Genomic DNA, 20,212 nt, shown 5'->3' on the forward strand with positions numbered 1-20,212 from the left:
CCTATTGGAATTTGAAAAATGACGTTTCTGAATTTGTACAGCATGCATGGAAGAAAAATGTATCCCAAGCACCAAAAGCCAAAAACCCTAAAGCGTCCAAGGCCTCCAAGAAAGCCGTCCAAAAGAAAAATGGGCCCCAAAGTACAAAAACCCAAAGAAAACATCGGCAAAGAGGCAGACCCCTAAATCCTTTAAAAATACGAGCAAAGCTAAAACTGGAAAAAGTCGATCTAAGAAAAAGGTCAAAGAAATAAACCGCAGAAGGTTCTAAAAACTCGGATATATTGTGTTTAAAGTTAGCTCGCATCATCAATTTCATATGGAACGCTTTTGTATGTTAGAAAGATTTGTTTCAGTTTTAAAAATTCTGATGAATGAAATTAGCGTGTATTTGTACTAAAAGCAGGTCATGTAAACAAAAAAAAAAGAAAAAAGAAAAAAGAAATATCCGAACTGGCATGGCTTAGTCAGAATTTTCGGTTCATCTTTTTTATTATGCATAAATCAAATATAAAAACGATTTATTCTGAAATGGTATAATAAATAGAAATTGGGGGACCTGAAGTGAAGTTAGCTGGTTGTAAGTAGGCCTTTAAAAAGTACTTGAATGTGTAAATAGTCAATACTATAGCGGTTCCATATTTTTAATAGCTCACTCATAAGTTTGTTTAAACAATTCGTTTTGGTTAGGAGGGAACTATCTTTTTATCGATAGTGAAAATAACAAAACAGCCTTTTAAAATACTTTTACAGTACTATGAGCTCTCAGAAAATTAGAATGTTCATTTTCATCCTGAATATGTGTAGATAAAATGAATGTTGAGGTGTTTTAGCAGATGTATTTTTTACTGTACATAGTCACAATTGTTATGGTGATTCGACCATCTTTTATTTTAGGTTTTGAAGCTGATTTTATGAATGTTCAATTAAGACTGCGTGGCAACATAAACGGCTCCGTTAAAAGCACGAAAGCCATAATCATATTCCTATTGGAATTTGAAAAATGACGTTTCTGAATTTGTACAGCATGCATGTAGTTCATTGCTTGGGGGTATTACAAAATTATATTTTCCACCAGTTCAAAGTTTGTTTCAAATTTAAAATTGATAAATCGATTTGAACTTCTTGTTTCACAATGCACACCAGCAATTGATTGCAAATTTGAAATTAATTTCAAGACCTGTGATTGATTTTCGGACCCAACATTCACTTACAATTGACTGCAAGTTTCTTGCAACATTCCGTTATAGCAGTGGCGTACCGTGGGTCACGGCATTGGGGGGCACCAGCAAAAATTTGGGGTCACCAAGTGAGCGCGCGAAGCGCGCTCAGTTGCTAATTATGCTGACCTAATAGAGATATTTTAAGGACAGTGTCATTAAACGGATATGTATGTCACTGATCACATAATGCGAGCGCGAAGCGCGAGCTGAAAATTCTTTATATTCAGACCTAAAAGGGGAAATTATAAGCAAATTTTTGTAATCATGATATGTACCTGTTTCACTAAACAAACAATACGAGCGCGATCTGAAATTTTTGTATATATTGATCCCAATCAGACATTTTGAGGACTATATTTTAGGAATCTATCAAGAGTATACATATCTCACTATAGTATTCTAATGCGAGTGCCAAGCGCTTGCTGATTTTGTTAGAATTATATGCATCCAAACACATAAAGCAATTGTCATTGTAATCATGATTAAAATGCGAATCTCACTAATCAAATATTGCGTGCGCGTAGCGCGAGCTATAAATTTAGGAAATTCAGACCTGAAGAGGGACATTTTCAGGCTTTTTTGTAGGAATTCACGACGACCCTACGTATTTCATTAACCAAATGAAGGGAGCGCGAAGCGCGAGCTGAAATTTTTGTATATGTATTGACCCAAAACATGGGTATTTTTAGGACTATTTTTAAAAGAATCCATTAAGAGTACACATATCTCACCACAGTTATCTAATGCGAGTGCCAAGCGCATGCTGATTTTGTTAGAATTACACCTAAAGACATACTTTTTGTAGTCATTGTAGATCATGTTTATCATACGCATCTCACTAGTAAAATATTGCGAGCGCGAGCTGAAAAATTTGGAAATTCACACCTGAAGAGGGGCATTTTAAGGCTTGTTTGTAGGATTTTAGGAAATCATGAAGAGCAGACATATTATCTCACTAATCCACTAATGCAAACGTAAGCACGGACGGGAAATATTTTATATTAAGACCTTAAAATGATATGTCACTACATAAAACAATAATAATTCGAAGTGCGAGGAGATATATTTGGTGTATATTGACTTGAAAACGGGAGGTTTTAGTACAAAAGGATTATATATCTCGTTAGACAGACAATGCGAGTATCAGGAACAATGAAGACATAGGCCCTGAGCAAATTATGTTTCATAAAGTTATATACATTTTTTTGTTTTTATGTAATATAACAACATAATAATAATATAACATAATTAACAATAATGTCTTCCTTCCCACTGTTTCTTTCACTTTCTCCCTCTTTTTCTCTTTTTCCCCGTTTTTTTTTTTGCCAGCCGATGGGGGGGGGGCACGTGTCCCCCCATGCCCCCCGTAGTTACGCCACTGCGTTATATAGTCTTTCTATCTTTGATTAATTAAAGTATATTCAGTTGTAGATAAATACTTTGTAGGCCTATTATAATAGATTTTATTGCTGGGATTATTGTATATTGTTATAAAACGGTTCTACATTTGTTTAAGTGATAATAAATAATCCGTCTTAAAACTCTGCATATTTGTTTCTCTTACTTATTTTTAATTTTCAAAGATTAAACAAAAGTAGAGTGAAAATAATTTGCCCACCCTTGGGTAAAAAGTGAACATTCATTTTTGTTGGGGAAAATATCAAGTGAAAACATGTTTCAAGCTTGCAGTCAACACAGCGTAAATTTATTAGGCCTATTTGTTATTTTACCCTAAGCATGTTTTCTATCATTTAAGCCAATATCAAACTGATGCTCCAGGCTAGGCTGAAAATATTCATATCTAAATAGATAGAATAAAATTGACAGAGCCAAATGCTAAAAATTTCATCAAAATCTGATGAAAATTAGCGAAGTCATGAAATTCAAAATTTTGCAATTATTGTGAAAACATTTATATGCATGTTGTCATGAATATTCATTAGATGGGCTGATGATGTCACGTCCCCAACTTTCATTTTTCTTATGTTATTATATGAAGCCATAATTGTTTCATTTTTCATACATGTGTGAATGATATGTCTCCCTTGTAATGAAAAAGGTTGCAGCAATTAATATCTAATTGACTTAATCGGTTGTTAGTCTAACATTTTTGGTTCTTGAAGGAAAAAAAATTGAATAAACCTAATTTCATAAATAAAATGCAAAAGAACAGATGGGGATGACATCATCAGTTTGCCCAGACATGCCGAGGACTGTTTCACAGCTAGGACTATAATGCAAATCTTTAAAATGCCATAACTATGCTATTTTGTCATCTGATTTTGATGCAATTTCCAGCATTTTGCTCTGTAAATTTTACTTTATTTATTTAGATATAAGTATTTTCAGCCTGGAGCATCCCTTTAAGGATCCATAATTATGTCCGTTTACACGCCCATACAGGGGCCCAGAACGGTTTTGAAAGTGGGGGCTGAGCATGCAAAAATCACAAAAGGGTTTTAATTGTTACGTTTTTGTACATGGTTTCGGGGAAAAAAATAATCCCTATAGGTTCTTCGGCCTCTGCTATATGGTCAGGGACAACGAAGGGCCAAGTCTTGATGTGAGATATCCATGCTGCTATGCGAGAATAGGCCATCCCAAATCTTGCGGCATGTGAAGATGATATTCAGGCCAGCCTATTTGCAGGTTCGGCCTAAATCACGAAGTCCATGGACAACGTGTAATTTTACTTAAAGGACAAGTCTACCTCAACTAAAAAATTATTTGAATAAAAAGAGAAAAATCCAACAAGTATAACACTGAAAATTTCATCAAAATCGGATGTAAAATAAGAAAGTTATGACATTTTAAAGTTTCGCTTAATTTCACAAAACAGTTTATGCACATCCTGGGCGGTATGCAAATGAGGAGACTGATGACGTCATCCGTTCACTATTTCTTTTGTATTTTATTACATGAAATATGAAATATTCTAATTTTCTCCTCCTTGTCAAGAGAAGCAACTGTTTATTCCTCCTTGAACATGTGGAATTAGCATTGCTATATGTTTCAGTCAACTTGGTCCTTATTGTCAAATCTGTAAAAAATGAAATATTGTATAATTGAAACAATAAAAAACAAAAGAAATAGTGAGTGATGGACATCATCGACTGACTTGCATGACACATGAGTTGTACGTAATTATCACTGTTTCGTGAAAAATAAGCGATACTTTAAAATGCCATAACTTCCTTATTTTAAACTCGATTTTTATGAAATTTTTAGCGTTATATGCTCGTTTGATTTTTCTCTATTTATTCTAAACAACATTTTTTTGGGGTGGACTTGACCTTTAAAATAATTCCTCAAAAGACATTCCCATCCAAGTCGAATTTAAATCGGTAGGGATTACCAGTTTTTGCGTTACTGAAGGGAATCCAATCTACAAATGGAAGGAAAAATAAAAATAAAAGAGACAGGATGTTGAAAAAAAAAATGGTAACCAACATAAATTATTATTTTTTCTAAAATTTTTAATCATATATGTTTATTCATGTGTGATGCTCTCGTTATATAGGTCATGGACATTTCTAGGAATACTCCTCTATTTGCTACAAAAATTGACAAAAATCATTCTTTCCAAATTTATTTCTTTTAATTTTAGAATGATTTTTTATTTTCATTTAAAAAGATGCAATGTGCTTTTTCTTCAAAATTACTGCCCCGGGTAAATAAGAAACTTAGAGGAGAAAATTGCACATTCCTGGTGATTAAGTAGGCCTATATCATGTGCATAAGTAGGAGAGCACTCCCTAAGACTTGATATCGTGTAGTCGCCACGTTTAGGGGGAGCCTAATCAGTCAAGTCCCACCCCCTCCAAAAAAAAACTAATAATAATAATGAAAATATTAATAATAATTTTTAAAAATCGACCGCTAAGAAAAAAAAAGATAAACAATGAAGGCCCAATATGCGTATATTGAATAAAGGAATATTCCCTTCATGTCGTCAAGTGCTCTAAATTTAGGGCTTTTACTATTCGAATTCGAACATTTTCTCGCTCGGTCATGTCGGCCGCTACATGCTCAGTAGCTCGCAATGTAACATCTAAATTATAACAATGATAATATCAAAATTAATAAGGGTACATGATATTTACACTTCAATGAAAATTGGTGCCTTTAATAGGAAGACCGAGACAGAGCATGGACCCTTGTTAGTAGGGTCGACGGAGAGAGCAAAGAAAAAAAAGAGGAAAAAAAATCATTAAAAATGCACGTTGAATCGTATCGTAAAAACCGTTGTTTCTGTGAAAGAAAATAAACAGTAAGGAAAAGGACGAAAAGGGGAGAAGAGAGAGAAAAAAAACGTGATTCCGCCCGGGCTCGAACCGGGGACCTTGAGTGTGTTAGACTCACGTGATAACCACTACACTACGGAATCCGAGCTGGCTGCTCAGGGAATAATTAAAATTAATATAATTAATTACATGATGACTGATATAATTCTAACATAATCCATACAACACATCATGTGTCTAAGACTAATGGTATTTCTATCGTATTTATATCTTATACTCGCTGCTTTTAATATACTTTATTCCTTTATCCTACAATCACTTAATTCGGAATAATGCGGCACTAATTCTTTTTCTTCCACATAGTCCCACCCGCAGACATTGAAGTCACCACTAGTATTGTCATTCAACATAAAAATACATCGCGGTTGAGCGCGGCGTGAAGCATGCACGGTGTCTCGACCATGGACCATTGAGATATATGCCATGGACCTATACTGGCGGCGGCTGCCACGCTTTCCGAGCGATCGAAGCGAGGGATAGGCCTGGCGCATTGAATTAAATAGTTACGGTTTATAACTCGGCATGTCGGTGGTCTGGTCCACTGATATATCAGTGGTCTGGTCTGGTGCATGCGAGCCCCGGGGGGGGGGGGGGGCACTCAGTATATAATGCATAGTGGGTATGTGCCGCGGAGGGGACCCCCATTTTTACACTCAAATTTCCGTTCCAAGGCATAGCATTTTTGTCTTGTTGAGAAAAAGAACAAAGAAAGCCGCTCCAAGGCATAGCATTTTCTTCTTATCGAGAAAAAAGAAGAGAAATCCGCTCCAAAGCTTCGCATATTTTTCGTTACGCCGCTCCGATCGCATTGAATGAGCTGCAATTTTGGTGAAAAGCGGCCGCAGAGCTCCCCGGCGGAGGCCGCGCTAGCTGCATCATGCACGCATGACCGTTCCATAGGGATGCATGTACGCACTCACACGCTGGCGATCCGTTCCAAGGACCCCCGTTTTCACAAACATTTGTCGTTCCGGAGCCCGTTCCGAGGACCCTCCTTTTTACAATAAGCCCGCTCCAAGGCCCCAGTTTTTTGTCTCGCCCGCGGCACACCCCCACCACTTTTTTGGTCGAGTGCCCCCCCCCCCCCCGGGATGCGAGCGCAGCGCTCGCCAGGCCTCAGGCCCGTCTGTTAAGGCCCTAAACCGCAAATTGCACCTAAACCGCAAATCGCCGCCTAAGCTTGTAGAAAAAAAGTATTTTTGAAACGAAGGACCTTGGATGAGTGGTTTCACTCCCCTGGTAACATTTAGTATTAAAGTTTGAAAATTTTTGAAAATAAGTTACTATTACTACTACTACTACTACTACTACTCCTACTACTACTACTCCTACTCCTACTACTACTCCTACTACTTCTACTACTAAAACTACTACTACTACTACTACTAAAACTACTACTACTACTACTCTTACTGCTACTACTACTTCTACTACTGCTACTCCTACTACTACTACTACTACTACTACTACTACTCCTACTCCTACTACTACTCCTACTACTACTACTACTACTACTACTACTACTACTAAAACTACTACTACTACTACTCTTACTGCTACTACTACTACTACTACTGCTACTCCTACTACTACTACTACTACTACTACTACTACTACTACTACTACTACTACTACTACTACTACTCCTACTCCTACTACTACTCCTACTACTACTACTACTACTACTAAAACTACTACTACTATTACTGCTACTACTACTACTACTACTACTACTACTACTACTACTAAAACTCCTACTACTCTTACTGCTACTACTACTTCTACTACTGCTACTCCTACTACTACTACTACTCCTACTCCTACTACTACTCCTACTCCTACTACTACTCTACTATACTACTACTAAAACTACTACTACTACTACTACTACTCTCTACTGCTACTACTACTTCTACTACTGCTACTCCTACTACTACTATTTCGTACTGATTATGACTATAATGATAATTATTTGTTTATTTATTTAAATATTTTACCAGGGTGCTCATTCAACATAAAGTTGGTCTCCCATGGGGCCCTAAAAGGCTATCATTATTGTTCTTCTTGTTTGTTGGTTTTGGACTCTTGGTTATGGTGGGAGTTGGGCAACTTGGGCTGTACATAGTGCCGTTTTTTTTTGTGTTTTTTTTTTGGTGTTTTTTTGTGTATCCCTAATTCTCCCCTAGTATAATCTAACGCCTGTAGTTTAAGCAAAGGAAAAGGAAAAGGGAAGAAATGAAAGGCGGAAAATAAAGAAAGAATCGCTATAAATAATTTTTTAAATATTATTATAATCTTTTAAACTTTAAAACAAAATGTTACGAGAGTAATGAAGCCATTTACTCATATTATTATAGTCATAATCAGTACGAAATAGTAGTAGTAGTAGGAGGAGTAGCAGTAGTAGAAGTAGGAGTAGGAGTAGGAGTAGTAGTAGAGTAGCAGTAGTAGAAGTAGTAGTAGCAGTAAGAGTAGTAGTAGTAGTAGTAGGAGGAGGAGTAGTAGTAGGAGTAGGAGTAGTAGTAGTAGTAGTAGTTTTAGTAGTAGTAGTAGTAGTAGTAGTAGTAGGAGTAGGAGTAGGAGTAGTAGTAGTAGTAGTAGTAGTAGTAGTAGTAGTAGTAGTAGTAGTAGTAGTAGTAGTTTTAGTAGTAGTATAGTAGGAGTAGTAGTAGGAGTAGGAGTAGTAGTAGTAGTAGTAGTAGTAGTAGTAGTAGGAGTAGCAGTATAGTAGAAGTAGTAGTAGCAGTAAGAGTAGTAGTAGTAGTAGTAGTAGTTTTAGTAGTAGTAGTAGTAGCAGTAGCAGTAAGAGTAGTAGTAGTAGTAGTAGTTTTAGTAGTAGTAGTAGTAGTAGTAGTAGTAGTAGTAGTAGTAGTAGGAGTAATAGTAGGAGTAGGAGTAGTAGTAGTAGTAGTAGGAGTAGGAGTAGCAGTAGTAGAAGTAGTAGTAGCAGTAAGAGTAGTAGTAGTTTTAGTAGTAGTAGTAGTAGTAGTAGGAGTAGCAGTAGTAGAAGTAGTAGTAGCAGTAAGAGTAGTAGTAGTAGTAGTTTTAGTAGTAGTAGTAGTAGTAGTAGTAGTAGGAGTAGGAGTAGTAGTAGTAGTAGTAGTAGTAGTAGTAGTAGTAGGAGTAGGAGTAGCAGTAGTAGAAGTAGTAGTAGTAGCAGTAAGAGTAGTAGTAGTAGTAGTAGGAGGAGGAGTAGTAGTAGTAGTAGTAGTAGTTTTTAGTAGTAGTATAGTAGTAGTAGGAGTAGTAGTAGGAGTAGTAGTAGTAGTATAGTAGTAGTAGTAGTATAGGAGTAGTAGTAGTAGTAGTTGTAGTAGTAATAGTAGCTTATTTTCAAAAAATTTCAAACTTTAATACTAAATGTTACCAGGGGAGTGAATCCACTCATCCAAGGTCCTTCGTTTCAAAAATACTTTTTTTCTACAAGCTTAGGCGGCGATTTGCGGTTTAGGTGCAATTTGCGGTTTAGGGCCTTAACACCCGTCGCCAGGCCTAATTTGCTTCGCGAATTACGGTATCCCCCACTTCGCTAGGCAAGCAACCGCCAGGGCCTCGATTAGAGGCCTTCGACTCCGTCTATGGACTCAGACGAGACGTCTGCGCTGAACCATGTCCCCTCCCTCAACTTGCTCAAAAGCCAGAGCGACAGGTGCCTGCGTGGAGAAAAATAGGTCGTCCGTTACATGTAGGATAAAGAAGCCCAAAAGAAGTCGAAAATTTCTCCATCAAAAATATTTAGAAAGAAAGTAAAAATTAAATAAATATAACATCGATAAAATTATGTAGGCGTATAGGCTACAGGGGCAGCGGAACGATTTTCAAAGGGAGGGGGAGCTTCCATATGCAGTGCAGCGCTCCTAGTTGCACATCAGGGAAACTAACCGTCTTGATTTTTATCAGGAAATTGCCCATCTTAATCCTTTTCTCTCGAGAACCAATATTTTCTTTTTTTCCCATTGTAATTGATTATGCCCTCTTTCTTTTCTTAAAGGACGAGTCAACCCCAACAAACTGTTGATTTGAATAAACAGAGAAAAATTCAACAAACATACCACTGAAAATTTCATCAAAATTGGATGTAAAATAAGAAAGTTGTGACATTTTAAAGTTTCGCATAATTTCACAAAACAGTTATATGCACATCCTGGCTGGTATGCAAATGAGGAGACTATGACGCCATCCATTTATTTATTTTGTATTTTATTATGAAATATTTATTAAGTTTTCGATATGTCATTTTGCCTCCGACGAAGATTCTGCTATATAGGATCGAAGCTTAATTAGGCCACTTTTGACTCGAATTTATAACTCCATTTGCTTTCTTTTATTAGGAAAGCAGTTTCCAGCAGCTTCTTTCTGTCATCGAAATATTAAATTTTCTGAACACGTGGAATTAGCATTGTTTGAAACTATTTGGTCCAGTCAAGTTGGTCATTATTGGTATGGTATGGTATTTACCGGGGTCGGGTCCAGGCGCGTAGCCAGGGGGGGCTGTCGCCCCCCCCAAAAAAAAAAAAAATCCCCAAAAAGAAAAAGAAGAAGGAAAAAAAAAGAGAGGAGAAAAGGAAAAGGGAAGGGAGGAAAGGTAGCTTTGTGGTTTTTTTTCTTTTCATTCTGTATTTTTTTCGTAAAAGTGAAACTCCTTCACTCTTGATCTGAATTTATATATGAATATTGCTTCCGCGCTGCGCGCGGTTAAATGACAATATTGAAGAACTCCATTGTTTCCCTCACCCTTTCTCTAAACCCTTTTCCCACCTCAGCTACATGTGTTTCTTGCCAGTTAAAGTTCAAATGTATACATTACGGCATGGAATTAGAGTAAGTTTAAGCCGAAGTATAATGAAGTAATCTTCTTTTTTTTTAATTGATCGCGCAACTTCTGGTCGGGTCGGCTCTCGGTGGGTAGTCTTTTTATCAATTTCTGCCGTCACCTCCATAAAGTCGACTTTTCAGCTCATTACTAAACAACCATAATTTTAGGGCAAACAGGTTCCTAATTTAAATGAGAGGAAGGTATAAAATTCTTGTCGTATTAAATAAAAAAGTACAATATCTTTTCATCAAATTCTATTAAACTTCATGTCATTTCCCTGCATGCACGTTCATCTCCTGTCCTTTTTTGCGCCCTCAGTTTGAAATTTTGAATGACACATAAGTTTCTTTATAATTCAAAATGAAGCGCTTCAGGATAAGTCGAAGAAATGATTAAAGGCATCCTTTTTTATCTGATTTCAATAAATCACGGAAGTTTTAACTTTTTGCGCACCATTTTCCTTGTAATGAAATTCAATAATATTAGAAAATCAATTGAATTGGAGCCGATGGGGGTATTGGAGATATCTGCATTTCATGAAACGTCCGCCTTTTGAAATTTCAGAATTGAATTGCTCGCGCGGGGAGGAATATCTTCCTCCCGGCATAGGCCTATATACACTTCTTCTCCCCTGTTTTGCGAGTTAAAAATATGCACTGTCGCTAAATTGTTTGTAAGAAAATCTGATCTTTCCAAGGGAAGTATTCAATATGTCTTTTCTCGGGATCCCTTTCATGGCAAAAAAAATGACAAAACGCTCTAGCTTCCACACTTCGCGCGGGGTTATTATTATTTTAATATCTTCCATTGTATTCCTTTTTTGTGCGTTCACAATCACTTTTAAGACAATTATTTTAAGGTTCAAAATCACAATATAGTCAACTGAATTGGAGCTGATATACTAGAGACAAGAGAGACGGCTCTTTTTCATTTATGAAACATCGAAAGCTTCGCGCTTCGCGCGGGAGGGGGAAACTCCCCCTCCCTGCACCCACCCCCTAGTATGATATAATCAGTATAATTTAGAAATTAGTTGAATCGCGGCCGGTACAAAGATTGTTTTCTTCTTTTGAAACATGTTGTCTATTTCATTAATGAATTATGGTATTAAGCCTGTTAAAACATTATATAGACCGAATTTCAATATGAAAAATAGTTTGACAAACAAAAGCAGAAATTAGAATATGGCAAAAATTTATACATTGTATAGCCCTGCAAGATGTAAGGACCTGAATACTAAACAAGTAATCATACAGTTTTAAAAAAGTGGTAAATTATTGTCAATTCTATAAAAAATGAAATATTGTAGAATTCAAACAATAAAAAACAAAAGAAATAGTGAGTGATGGACATCATCGACCGACCCACCTTGTTGTGCATATCACTGTTTTGTGAAAAATAAGCAAAATTTTAAAGTCAGAACTTTTCAAAACTATATGCTAGTTGGATTTTCTCTATTTATTCATGTCAGCATTTTCCTGGGGTGGACTTGACCTTTAAAAAGTCAGAAAATCATATTTTCAATTCGGAAATTCGCAAAAGAAAATATATTTTTCTAAAGAGATCAGCGATTTCACTGCGACTCTTAAAGGTCAAGTCTACCTCAGAAAAAATGTTGATTTGTATCAATAGAGAAAAATCAGACAAGCACAATGCTGAAAATTTCATCAAAATCGGATGTAAAATAAGAAAGTTGATTTCAAAGCTTCGCTTATTTTTAACAAAAAAGTTATATGAACGAGCCAGTTATACATTCAAACGAGATAGTCGATGATGTCACTCACTCACTATTTCTTTTGTTTTTTATTGCTTGAATTATACAATATTTCAATTTTTACGAATTTGATGATTAGGACCTCCTTGCCTGAAGCACAAAATGTTAAAATAATGTAATTCCACGTGTTCAGGTAGGAATAAAACTTCATTTCACATGACAATGACGAGAAAATCAAAATATTTCATATTTCATATAATAAAATACAAAAGAAATAGTGAGTGAGTGATGTCATCAGTTCCCTCATTTGCATACCGACCGAGATGTGCATATAACTGTTTTGTGAAATGAAGCGAAACTTTAAAATGTCATAACTTTCTTATTTTACATCCGATTTTGATGAAATTTTCAGTGTTATGCTTGTTGAATTTTTCTCTTTTTATTCAAATCAAATTTTTGTTGGGATGGACTTGTCCTTTAAGTTAGTATACGTAAACCTACATGGAATATAAATATAAGTTGATTTTGCAGGATGGGTGGAAAAATTCTATGTAAATATTTCCATTTATATAGTGACTGTATATGGAGGGGTAATCTGAAATGAAAATTTTTCAAAGGATCGAGAAAAGCAAATTTTGAATTAATGCCCTTCTAAGAGAAATGAGCAGGTTGAAATGGGATATTTTTTCTGATTAAAAAACGTATGTGCTCTCCTATTCCCTCATATCCAGGACTCTGCATATACCAGGGGGCCTGACTTGATTTTGGTGCCCCTGTGTACTTTTCGAAAAAAAAAACTTCCTCCTCCATGAACGTGAATCATCAAGAGAATGGGCATATAGGCGGATCCAGGGGGCCGATGGGCCTGCCCCCCTCTACTGGCGGAGCAAGAAAAACGAAAAAGGGGAAAAGAAAAACAAAGAAGGGGAAAGAGAGGAGAAAAAAGCAGGGGAAACATAAGAGGAGGAAGGCGAGTGAAATAAAAAAGATGAGGGGATAACTTTGAAAATGATTTTTAAATCTTTCATGCCACTGTACAGTATAAAGTTTTGGCTTGCGCTTCGCGGTCGCATTGCCTTTTAAGTGATTTATATATCTTGCTCTATATGGAGCTTAAATATCAAATTGTGTAGTCAATATATAAAACATATTTCAGCTCGGATATTCGAACTTTCATTATTTTGTTTCATTTACGAATCGATTATTTAAAAGTGCTCTGCAAGAATTTATGTTTTATATAGCTAGCGCTGCATGTTCGCATTTTGATTGGTGATTTGATATGTATATCTCAATATTAATTCTATAGCAAAAAAAAATCCCATTTCATGACAGTTTATCAAAAAATTCGGCTCGCGATTTGCGTGCACATTGATTGTTGAAAATATGTTAACTCATGCATCTTATTTTATAATTACAAAAGTGCTCCAAATGCCCAGTTTTCAGGCCATAATATTAATTCCCAGATTTCGTGCTCTCATTAGGCTTATTGAATCAATAAATGATATATTAATTTAATAAAGAAAACTGTCCCTTTTTTATAATGGATTTCATCTCCCGCTTAGAAAGAGAAATAGGAAGATAGTCATCATTTTCATATGCTGACATAATGTTCTTAGAATGTCCCTGTCCTATGTCAAAACTCAAAGTGATAATAATGAAACATATCAGATCTTTTTTTAACTGTGATTCATATCCACCTCATAATTTTCCTACAAAGTGCTTGAAGTATAGAGCTTAAATTGACCCTTTTTCAGATTGGAATATCAAATATTTTAAACTCGAGCTTTGCGCTCGCTTTATTGATTTTCATGATGAAAAAAAAGGTATTTAGAATGCCCAGATTCTCGGTCGAAATCTGAAACACGCGCACGCATGTTTATTCAGATACGCTGCTTGTTCTGCATTTCGATCATTATCAGCCTATATATCCAGTTTCAGATCAGAATATCAAATATTTTTCTGCTCACTCTTTGCGCTCGCAAATTAAAAAATTAAGGTTATTGGTCAGAAAAGATATCATGCAAAAAAAAAAGATGTTCAATACAAAATTAATTTGATTATGGTAAAATCTGTACTTTCACCAAAGACTTATACCATACCTACCTGATTTCCAGGGAGTGCTATGGTAAATGACATAAATTATGCAGCACCCCTAGGCAAATTTGTTGGGGAGGGGTGCATGCTGGCGGGCATCCTGCTTCCTATTATGGCCATATCCATAGACGATGTTTCGTATAATGTCACCAATGGCTTTATTATTCTTTTGATTCTGGTTTTGTTCACTTTCTCACTCTCCCAAAAACTTGCACTTGCGCTTTATTTATTAATAAAAATAAATTACTCCAAAAACGTGTTTTCGCCCGGGATCGAACCGGGGACCTTGCGCGTGTGAGGCGCACGTGATAACCACTACACTACGAAAACTGGCTGCACACTCGTGAAGAATTTACAAATTTCAACTGTAGACAATGTGATTCATTGCTTTTTCCTGCTCTGTGCGTTCTGATGTTTGTTATTGCGCATTACCCACAATGCATTAATTGGGCTGAGAAAAAAAATACGACTGGGGATCATAGCATGGCGTCTTTCCCAGACCAAGCTTCACTTATCTCGAAGAGGTGAATTTTTATAACAATCATCTTGTACTTTAGCGGTCAGCTCAGTTTAATTTGAGTCAGTCATGTCCTTAGCTTTTATTCCTGATTATATTTTCAATTTCTGAGTTTCTTTAACCGATGCATATGAACAATTGTTTCTGCTTTTCGAGGCCGTATTTTGACCAAGGCAAGCGAGAAAGTGGGAAGCCATTTTTTGAGAGAGACGAAATTGGGAATAGGAGACATTGTAAATGCACGTAGCCGTTGACATTGTGATATGCGTACCGGTGCGGAGCCGAGTCGAAATTGTGGGTGTGTTTTGAACCATTTTTAACATAAAAATTTGAGGTTTTGCCAAATTTGTATTGTAGTCTGTGATTTATAGGGTTTTTTAGAGATACAATGATGCAATTTTCCATTGGATTTCTTTACCGAAATTGCAATTGAGTTGGTTTTCAGAGAATTGGAATGAATCTTGACTTGTCAATTTTCTTTTTCAAATATGGATGATGTTTTTCTGTTTTTAGACTGTATTTCTTTGTAAATATAGTAATTCTCTCTCCCATTGTATTCCTTGATATACATTTAGCATGTTTTCATGTAATTGGTTCCATCAATGATTTTATATTTATAACAGTTTTTCATTCTTTCGCAAGAAATGCTTTTGTGAAGTTCATGTGACAATTTTCTTAATGTATGGGACTGTAATAAAAAAGACACAAAAAGAGCTTTCTATTGGACTATTATCATGAAATAATTTATTTTAGATATTTTTTCAGTTACGACATAAGTTTAGACATCAGCTTTCTATTCTTATATGATTTTACTCTTCTGTTTTGCTCTTTGACGATAGATTGTAAATAATTTTCTTTGTGCTTACCTTGTTTCTTTTTTGCAGTGGATTATTGGCATGAAATGTCATAATTTTCATTGGTTTCATGTGAAATTCAGCCCCAAAACAACTCTGATTACGTTTCACACATCATGGATAGCAATTCCTCAGCAGAAGAGGATAACTCAAGGTGAAAAAGAGGCATCTATTTTTCTTTTTGTTTTGTTTCTTCCGAAAAAGATAAGGTGCAATTTGGGAAGATGATTTTTCACCTTTTTGTATTAACATCTACTGTACTGGTATTGGTGTGGACATCATCTTAATTTTCACATGTATCTTGTGATGAGTAAGATCATGAAATCCTTTTAGTCTCAGATGTACATTCAGCTCATTTTTTTGGGGTGTACTTTTAAATTTATTTTGTATTGTAACACTGTAACACTTCACTCTGATTTGCACCTGTCTTTTGTATATTACAGATAACACACATGTAGCCCATCTGATAGTAAAACACAGTGTTTCACTATCAGATGGGCTATAATAAATTGTCTTAATATATATGGCTTCTTAAGAGATTTATTTGAAAAAGGGTAGCTATGGCTTAATATTTTATATCTTGTGTCTTAAAAAACAAATGTACACTGTAGTGCTTGATAACTTTCTTGGATGCTAGGGGGAGGCGTAAAATGATATACATGTATGAATTATAGATGATTTTTTTCCAATGTTAATCATTTTCTTATGATACTTGTTTATAATTTTTCATTTTTTATTTGTACTTTGGATTTTTCAGGCACTTTCACCACTTAATTCCACAGAATGTACTTGCACTTGTACTATATAGAATTCTCTTCTGAATGTCAACGGCCTACAGTATTTTTAATGAAATGTTATAGTACATGCCACCATATCCATTATTATTGGGGAGGGCTTTATTGGAAAGAATTCAGTTTATTTCTATGATTAATAAATGTATTTCTTATCACAATTTTGTGAGTATTGACTTGTGTAGATCTATCTAATTCTAGGTTAATGAAACTATTGTAGAGTGCAAGTAGTCCTGTTTATTTGTTGGTGTGTGTATGTGTATGCTCAGGGAAACTGGTTGGCATACATGTACATGTACATCTCGGATTTTTTTTTTCACTTTTAAACTTCCCTTTGATTTTCATTTTTTGTCCAGTGTATCTTTTGTTATTTTTTAATTTTCTGTATATGTAAAGGAATTAGGCCTAATGGAAATGGGAATCATGCAATTACATATCAGAATAGGGGATAAGATTTTCTCTATGGATTTATAAGATCATTTTAATTAATGTGCATGCTAAATTACTTAACGCTGGACTTTCTCTTGTATTTCGATTTTTTTTTAATTCTACAGTTTTGGATTATTGCTTGTTCTTGCAAATTGCGATGTGAACGAACTTTCAATCTTTCATTCTTTGTTGTCAGATTTTTTATATGAAAGTCATGTATCTTAAATAATGACTTACATTGTAACCCACAAATGTAGACCATTATGAAGTGATATAAATCTTGAGATAAATAAATGTTATTTTCTTTCTACTTCTAGTGCTGATGAAAATGCTTCTCCGCAGCATGATAGTAGCGATGAAGTGAACCACTCTGGTTCTGCCTCTGAATCTGAAGAGCATTCAGAGGCAGAGGCTGTCAGCCATTCGGAGGCACATTCTGCCTCTGGTTCAGACAATAATATGGAGGAGGAGGAGGAAGAGGAAGAAGAGGAGGAGGAAGAAGGGGATGTTGACGAGGATGATGATGATCAAGAGGAGCAAGAAGAAGAGGAAGAGGAAGAAGGAGATGGGGAGGAGGAAGATGAAGATGATGAGGAGAATCAAGATGAAGACGAGGAGGAGGAAGAAGAGGATGAAGATGGTGAAGCAGAAGATGAGGAAGGTAGCAATGAGGAAGGATCAGATGATTCAGAATCTGAACATAAGAAATCTGGACGTCGACTAAGTAGAAAAGATAGCATGGAAGAATTGAAAATGGTAAGTATTTATACTTTATCATACTATTGTATGTTTGTTGATATTGACTGCCAACATACTGAAAGAGAATTGTTTTCTGACATGCTTCTTGAGTTCGACAATTGATTTGTTCCAAGTAGTTTGGTAGAAGGGGGCAAGTTAAGTCACCGTGCTATTTCTGGCCATTGTTTTTCAATTAATACTGTTCCTGCATTTTATTTGATACATATACATGTATGAAATGTGGCATTGGCATTTTGTTTGTGACATATGGAATGTGGCATTGGCATTGCATTGACATTTTGATTGTCGTTGAAGTAACCAAATTTTACATTTTGCTTTTTTATCCCCAGAAAATGTGAAATTAATTTGTTGTATGCCTCCACCATTTGTAGATTTTTACAACAGATGTGTTTTTTATAGTGGTCTGTTTCTCCAGTTTTCATTCTTGCTGTAACCCCCCCCCAAAAAAAAAAAAAACATTTGAAAGATTAACTTTAAACAATCAAACTTGATTAAAGTTTGTAGAAGTGATAATGATTGAATTTCTTTTTATTGTTATATTTTTGTATAAAGGAAAAAGGTCACATACATGTACATTTAATGTTTGATATACATGTATCTTGTTCTGATCTCACTAGATGAATAACTTTTTTAGGGATCAACTGTAATCTCGGATTACATTTATGTGTGCATATGGAAATGAGGATGATCTGATCATTCATTTAGATAGAATTAGGGGTCACAAGTTCAAAGGTCACTTAAACATGTCCTGTTCTTGTAATAACCATGGGCCGATTGCATTTATTTTTCTGTTATAATAAACACAATCTTTGTTTATAAAATAATGTTACATCTCATGAAATCGTATAAAAATTGATTTACAAGCAATCTAACAAATGTTATTTTTCATAAAAGATTTCAGAAATACCCCGCTTATAGCGCATCATGAAAAAATGAGCAACACAAAAGACGGTCCTTTGAAAGACACCTTCATGCAATCGGCCCCATATTACCATTTCCTTTTTAGGGTTCAAATTTGAATTTGGCTCATGAATGCATGCAGGAATAATGGTCTTGATTAGATTTTGGGGTCATCTCTATAGAAGTCATTATAATTAAATTTTAGTTACAATGTGTACTTTATTCTTGATCTGCATTACCTGTAGATTGGAGCCGATGTAGTTTGTGTTAGCTTTTCCCAAAATCAGGACAGAATATGCTTCAATGAAGCTTATTCTGCCAACAATGAAGTTTATTCTGCCCTAATGTATTAATAATTTTTGTACTCTGCATATTGTTGATACATGTACATAAATTTTGAGAAGTGGAATGAGCACATGGTTTTTTAGACCAGTGCCATGGTCATTATTAGATACAATTAATAAATCAAGTAATGATTGTCTTGCCTGCATAGCAGAACAAGACTATAGGTGCCGCTTTTCAGACAGCGATGGCAGTGTCATCATAATTTAAGTGTTATCCAGCTTTAAGTTTATGAAACGTCATCATAACTTCAGAAGTATAGACCTACTTCATGAAACTTGGCAATAAGAGTAAGCAAGTTTCACAAATCATCTTGTGAGTTTCAGTTTGTCTGTCTGTTCGTCCATTAACTTTTCATTGTAAACGCAATAACTTCAGTAACGTAGGCTCATATATTTTGGTGTGTATGATACTAGCATAGATCTCAGGAAGCCTATCGATTTTGAGGTCAGAAGGTCAAAGGTCAAGGTCACAGTGACATTTTCATCTTACCCTTCTGCACGCTTTGTAAACGCGATTACGTCAGTTTAAATTAACCTAGGCTTATATAATTTGATGTGTATGACTTTAGCATTAACCCCAGGAAGCCTATCGATTATGAGGTCAAAAGGTTAAAGGTCAAGTTCACAGTGACATATTTTCATCTTCCCCTTTTGCTGTCCTTGTACACAATAACTTCAGTTTAACTTAACCTAGGCTCATATAATGTGGTTTGTATGATACTAGCTTGGATCCCAGGAAGCCTATTGGTTTTTAGGTCAAAGGTCAAGATCACAGTGACATGTTTTCATCTTACCCTTCTGAAGTCATTTTAAACACGATAGTTTTAATTTAACATAACCTAGGCTCATATTATTTGGTGTGTATGATACATGTACTAGCATGGATCCCAGGAAACCAATTGATTTTGAGGTCAAAAGATCGAGAGTCAAGATCACAGTGACATGTTTTCATCTTGCCCTTCTGAAGTCATTGTTTTTTTTCTCTTATCCTCTTAATCGAGGTATTTATTCACAATAACATGTACATTTATATACAAACAATAAAAAAAAACAATTCAATTCAATAATGCAATAATTTTTTGGATATCACATTTTTTCAAAATTCCGAACTTGTTTTTTTGTTTACATAAATTTTCTAAATAAATAATCATAGTAAGTTTGAATTCAATCCATAAAGAATTCGCATTATATCTTTTTCCTTTGAATATGCTTTTTATGTAATTTCGATAAATAACAAATTGGGCAATAACGCAAAATAGATTACACATAATATTGCTGGCATTTTGCAGATCATAACCTATAATTAATGTTTTTTCATCTATAGAAATAGTAATCTTGAAAATATAAAATACCAACCTTTCTATAACTTTCCAAAATAATCGAACATATTTACAATACAGTATGAAATGAAAAGTGGTATCAACTTCTCCACAAATGTTACATGTGTTGCTTTCTAATACATGCCAC

The 20,212-nt window shown here is 35.2% G+C and overlaps 1 protein-coding gene and 2 non-coding genes across 10 annotated transcripts in view; 1 reads left to right on the forward strand and 2 right to left on the reverse strand.

Moving 5' to 3' along the window:
* Window positions 1-5,537: 5,537 nt before the first annotated feature.
* On the reverse strand, window positions 5,538-5,610 carry TRNAV-AAC. The gene has a single exon. It is a non-coding gene; the product is annotated as a tRNA-Val (tRNA).
* An 8,798-nt stretch (window positions 5,611-14,408) lies between these two features.
* Window positions 14,409-14,481, reverse strand: TRNAV-CAC. The gene has a single exon. It is a non-coding gene; the product is annotated as a tRNA-Val (tRNA).
* A 93-nt stretch (window positions 14,482-14,574) lies between these two features.
* Window positions 14,575-20,212, forward strand: part of LOC121415564 (chromodomain-helicase-DNA-binding protein 2-like) — a 54,978-nt gene continuing 49,340 nt past the window's right edge. For 4 of the 8 annotated variants that reach the window (XM_041608827.1, XM_041608825.1, XM_041608826.1 and 1 more), the window contains exon 1: window positions 17,383-17,498. In XM_041608827.1, the coding sequence (XP_041464761.1) occupies window positions 17,481-17,498 (18 nt within the window). In that variant the 5' untranslated portion in view covers window positions 17,383-17,480. Of the gene's footprint in view, window positions 14,967-15,552; window positions 15,677-17,059; window positions 17,499-20,212 lie in introns of those variants that run through there. The other 4 variants (XM_041608820.1, XM_041608822.1, XM_041608821.1 and 1 more) reach the window with 4 other exon arrangements.

Source organism: Lytechinus variegatus, chromosome 5, assembly GCF_018143015.1.
Source record: "Lytechinus variegatus isolate NC3 chromosome 5, Lvar_3.0, whole genome shotgun sequence".
Classification (NCBI taxonomy): Eukaryota; Metazoa; Echinodermata; class Echinoidea; order Temnopleuroida; family Toxopneustidae; genus Lytechinus; species Lytechinus variegatus.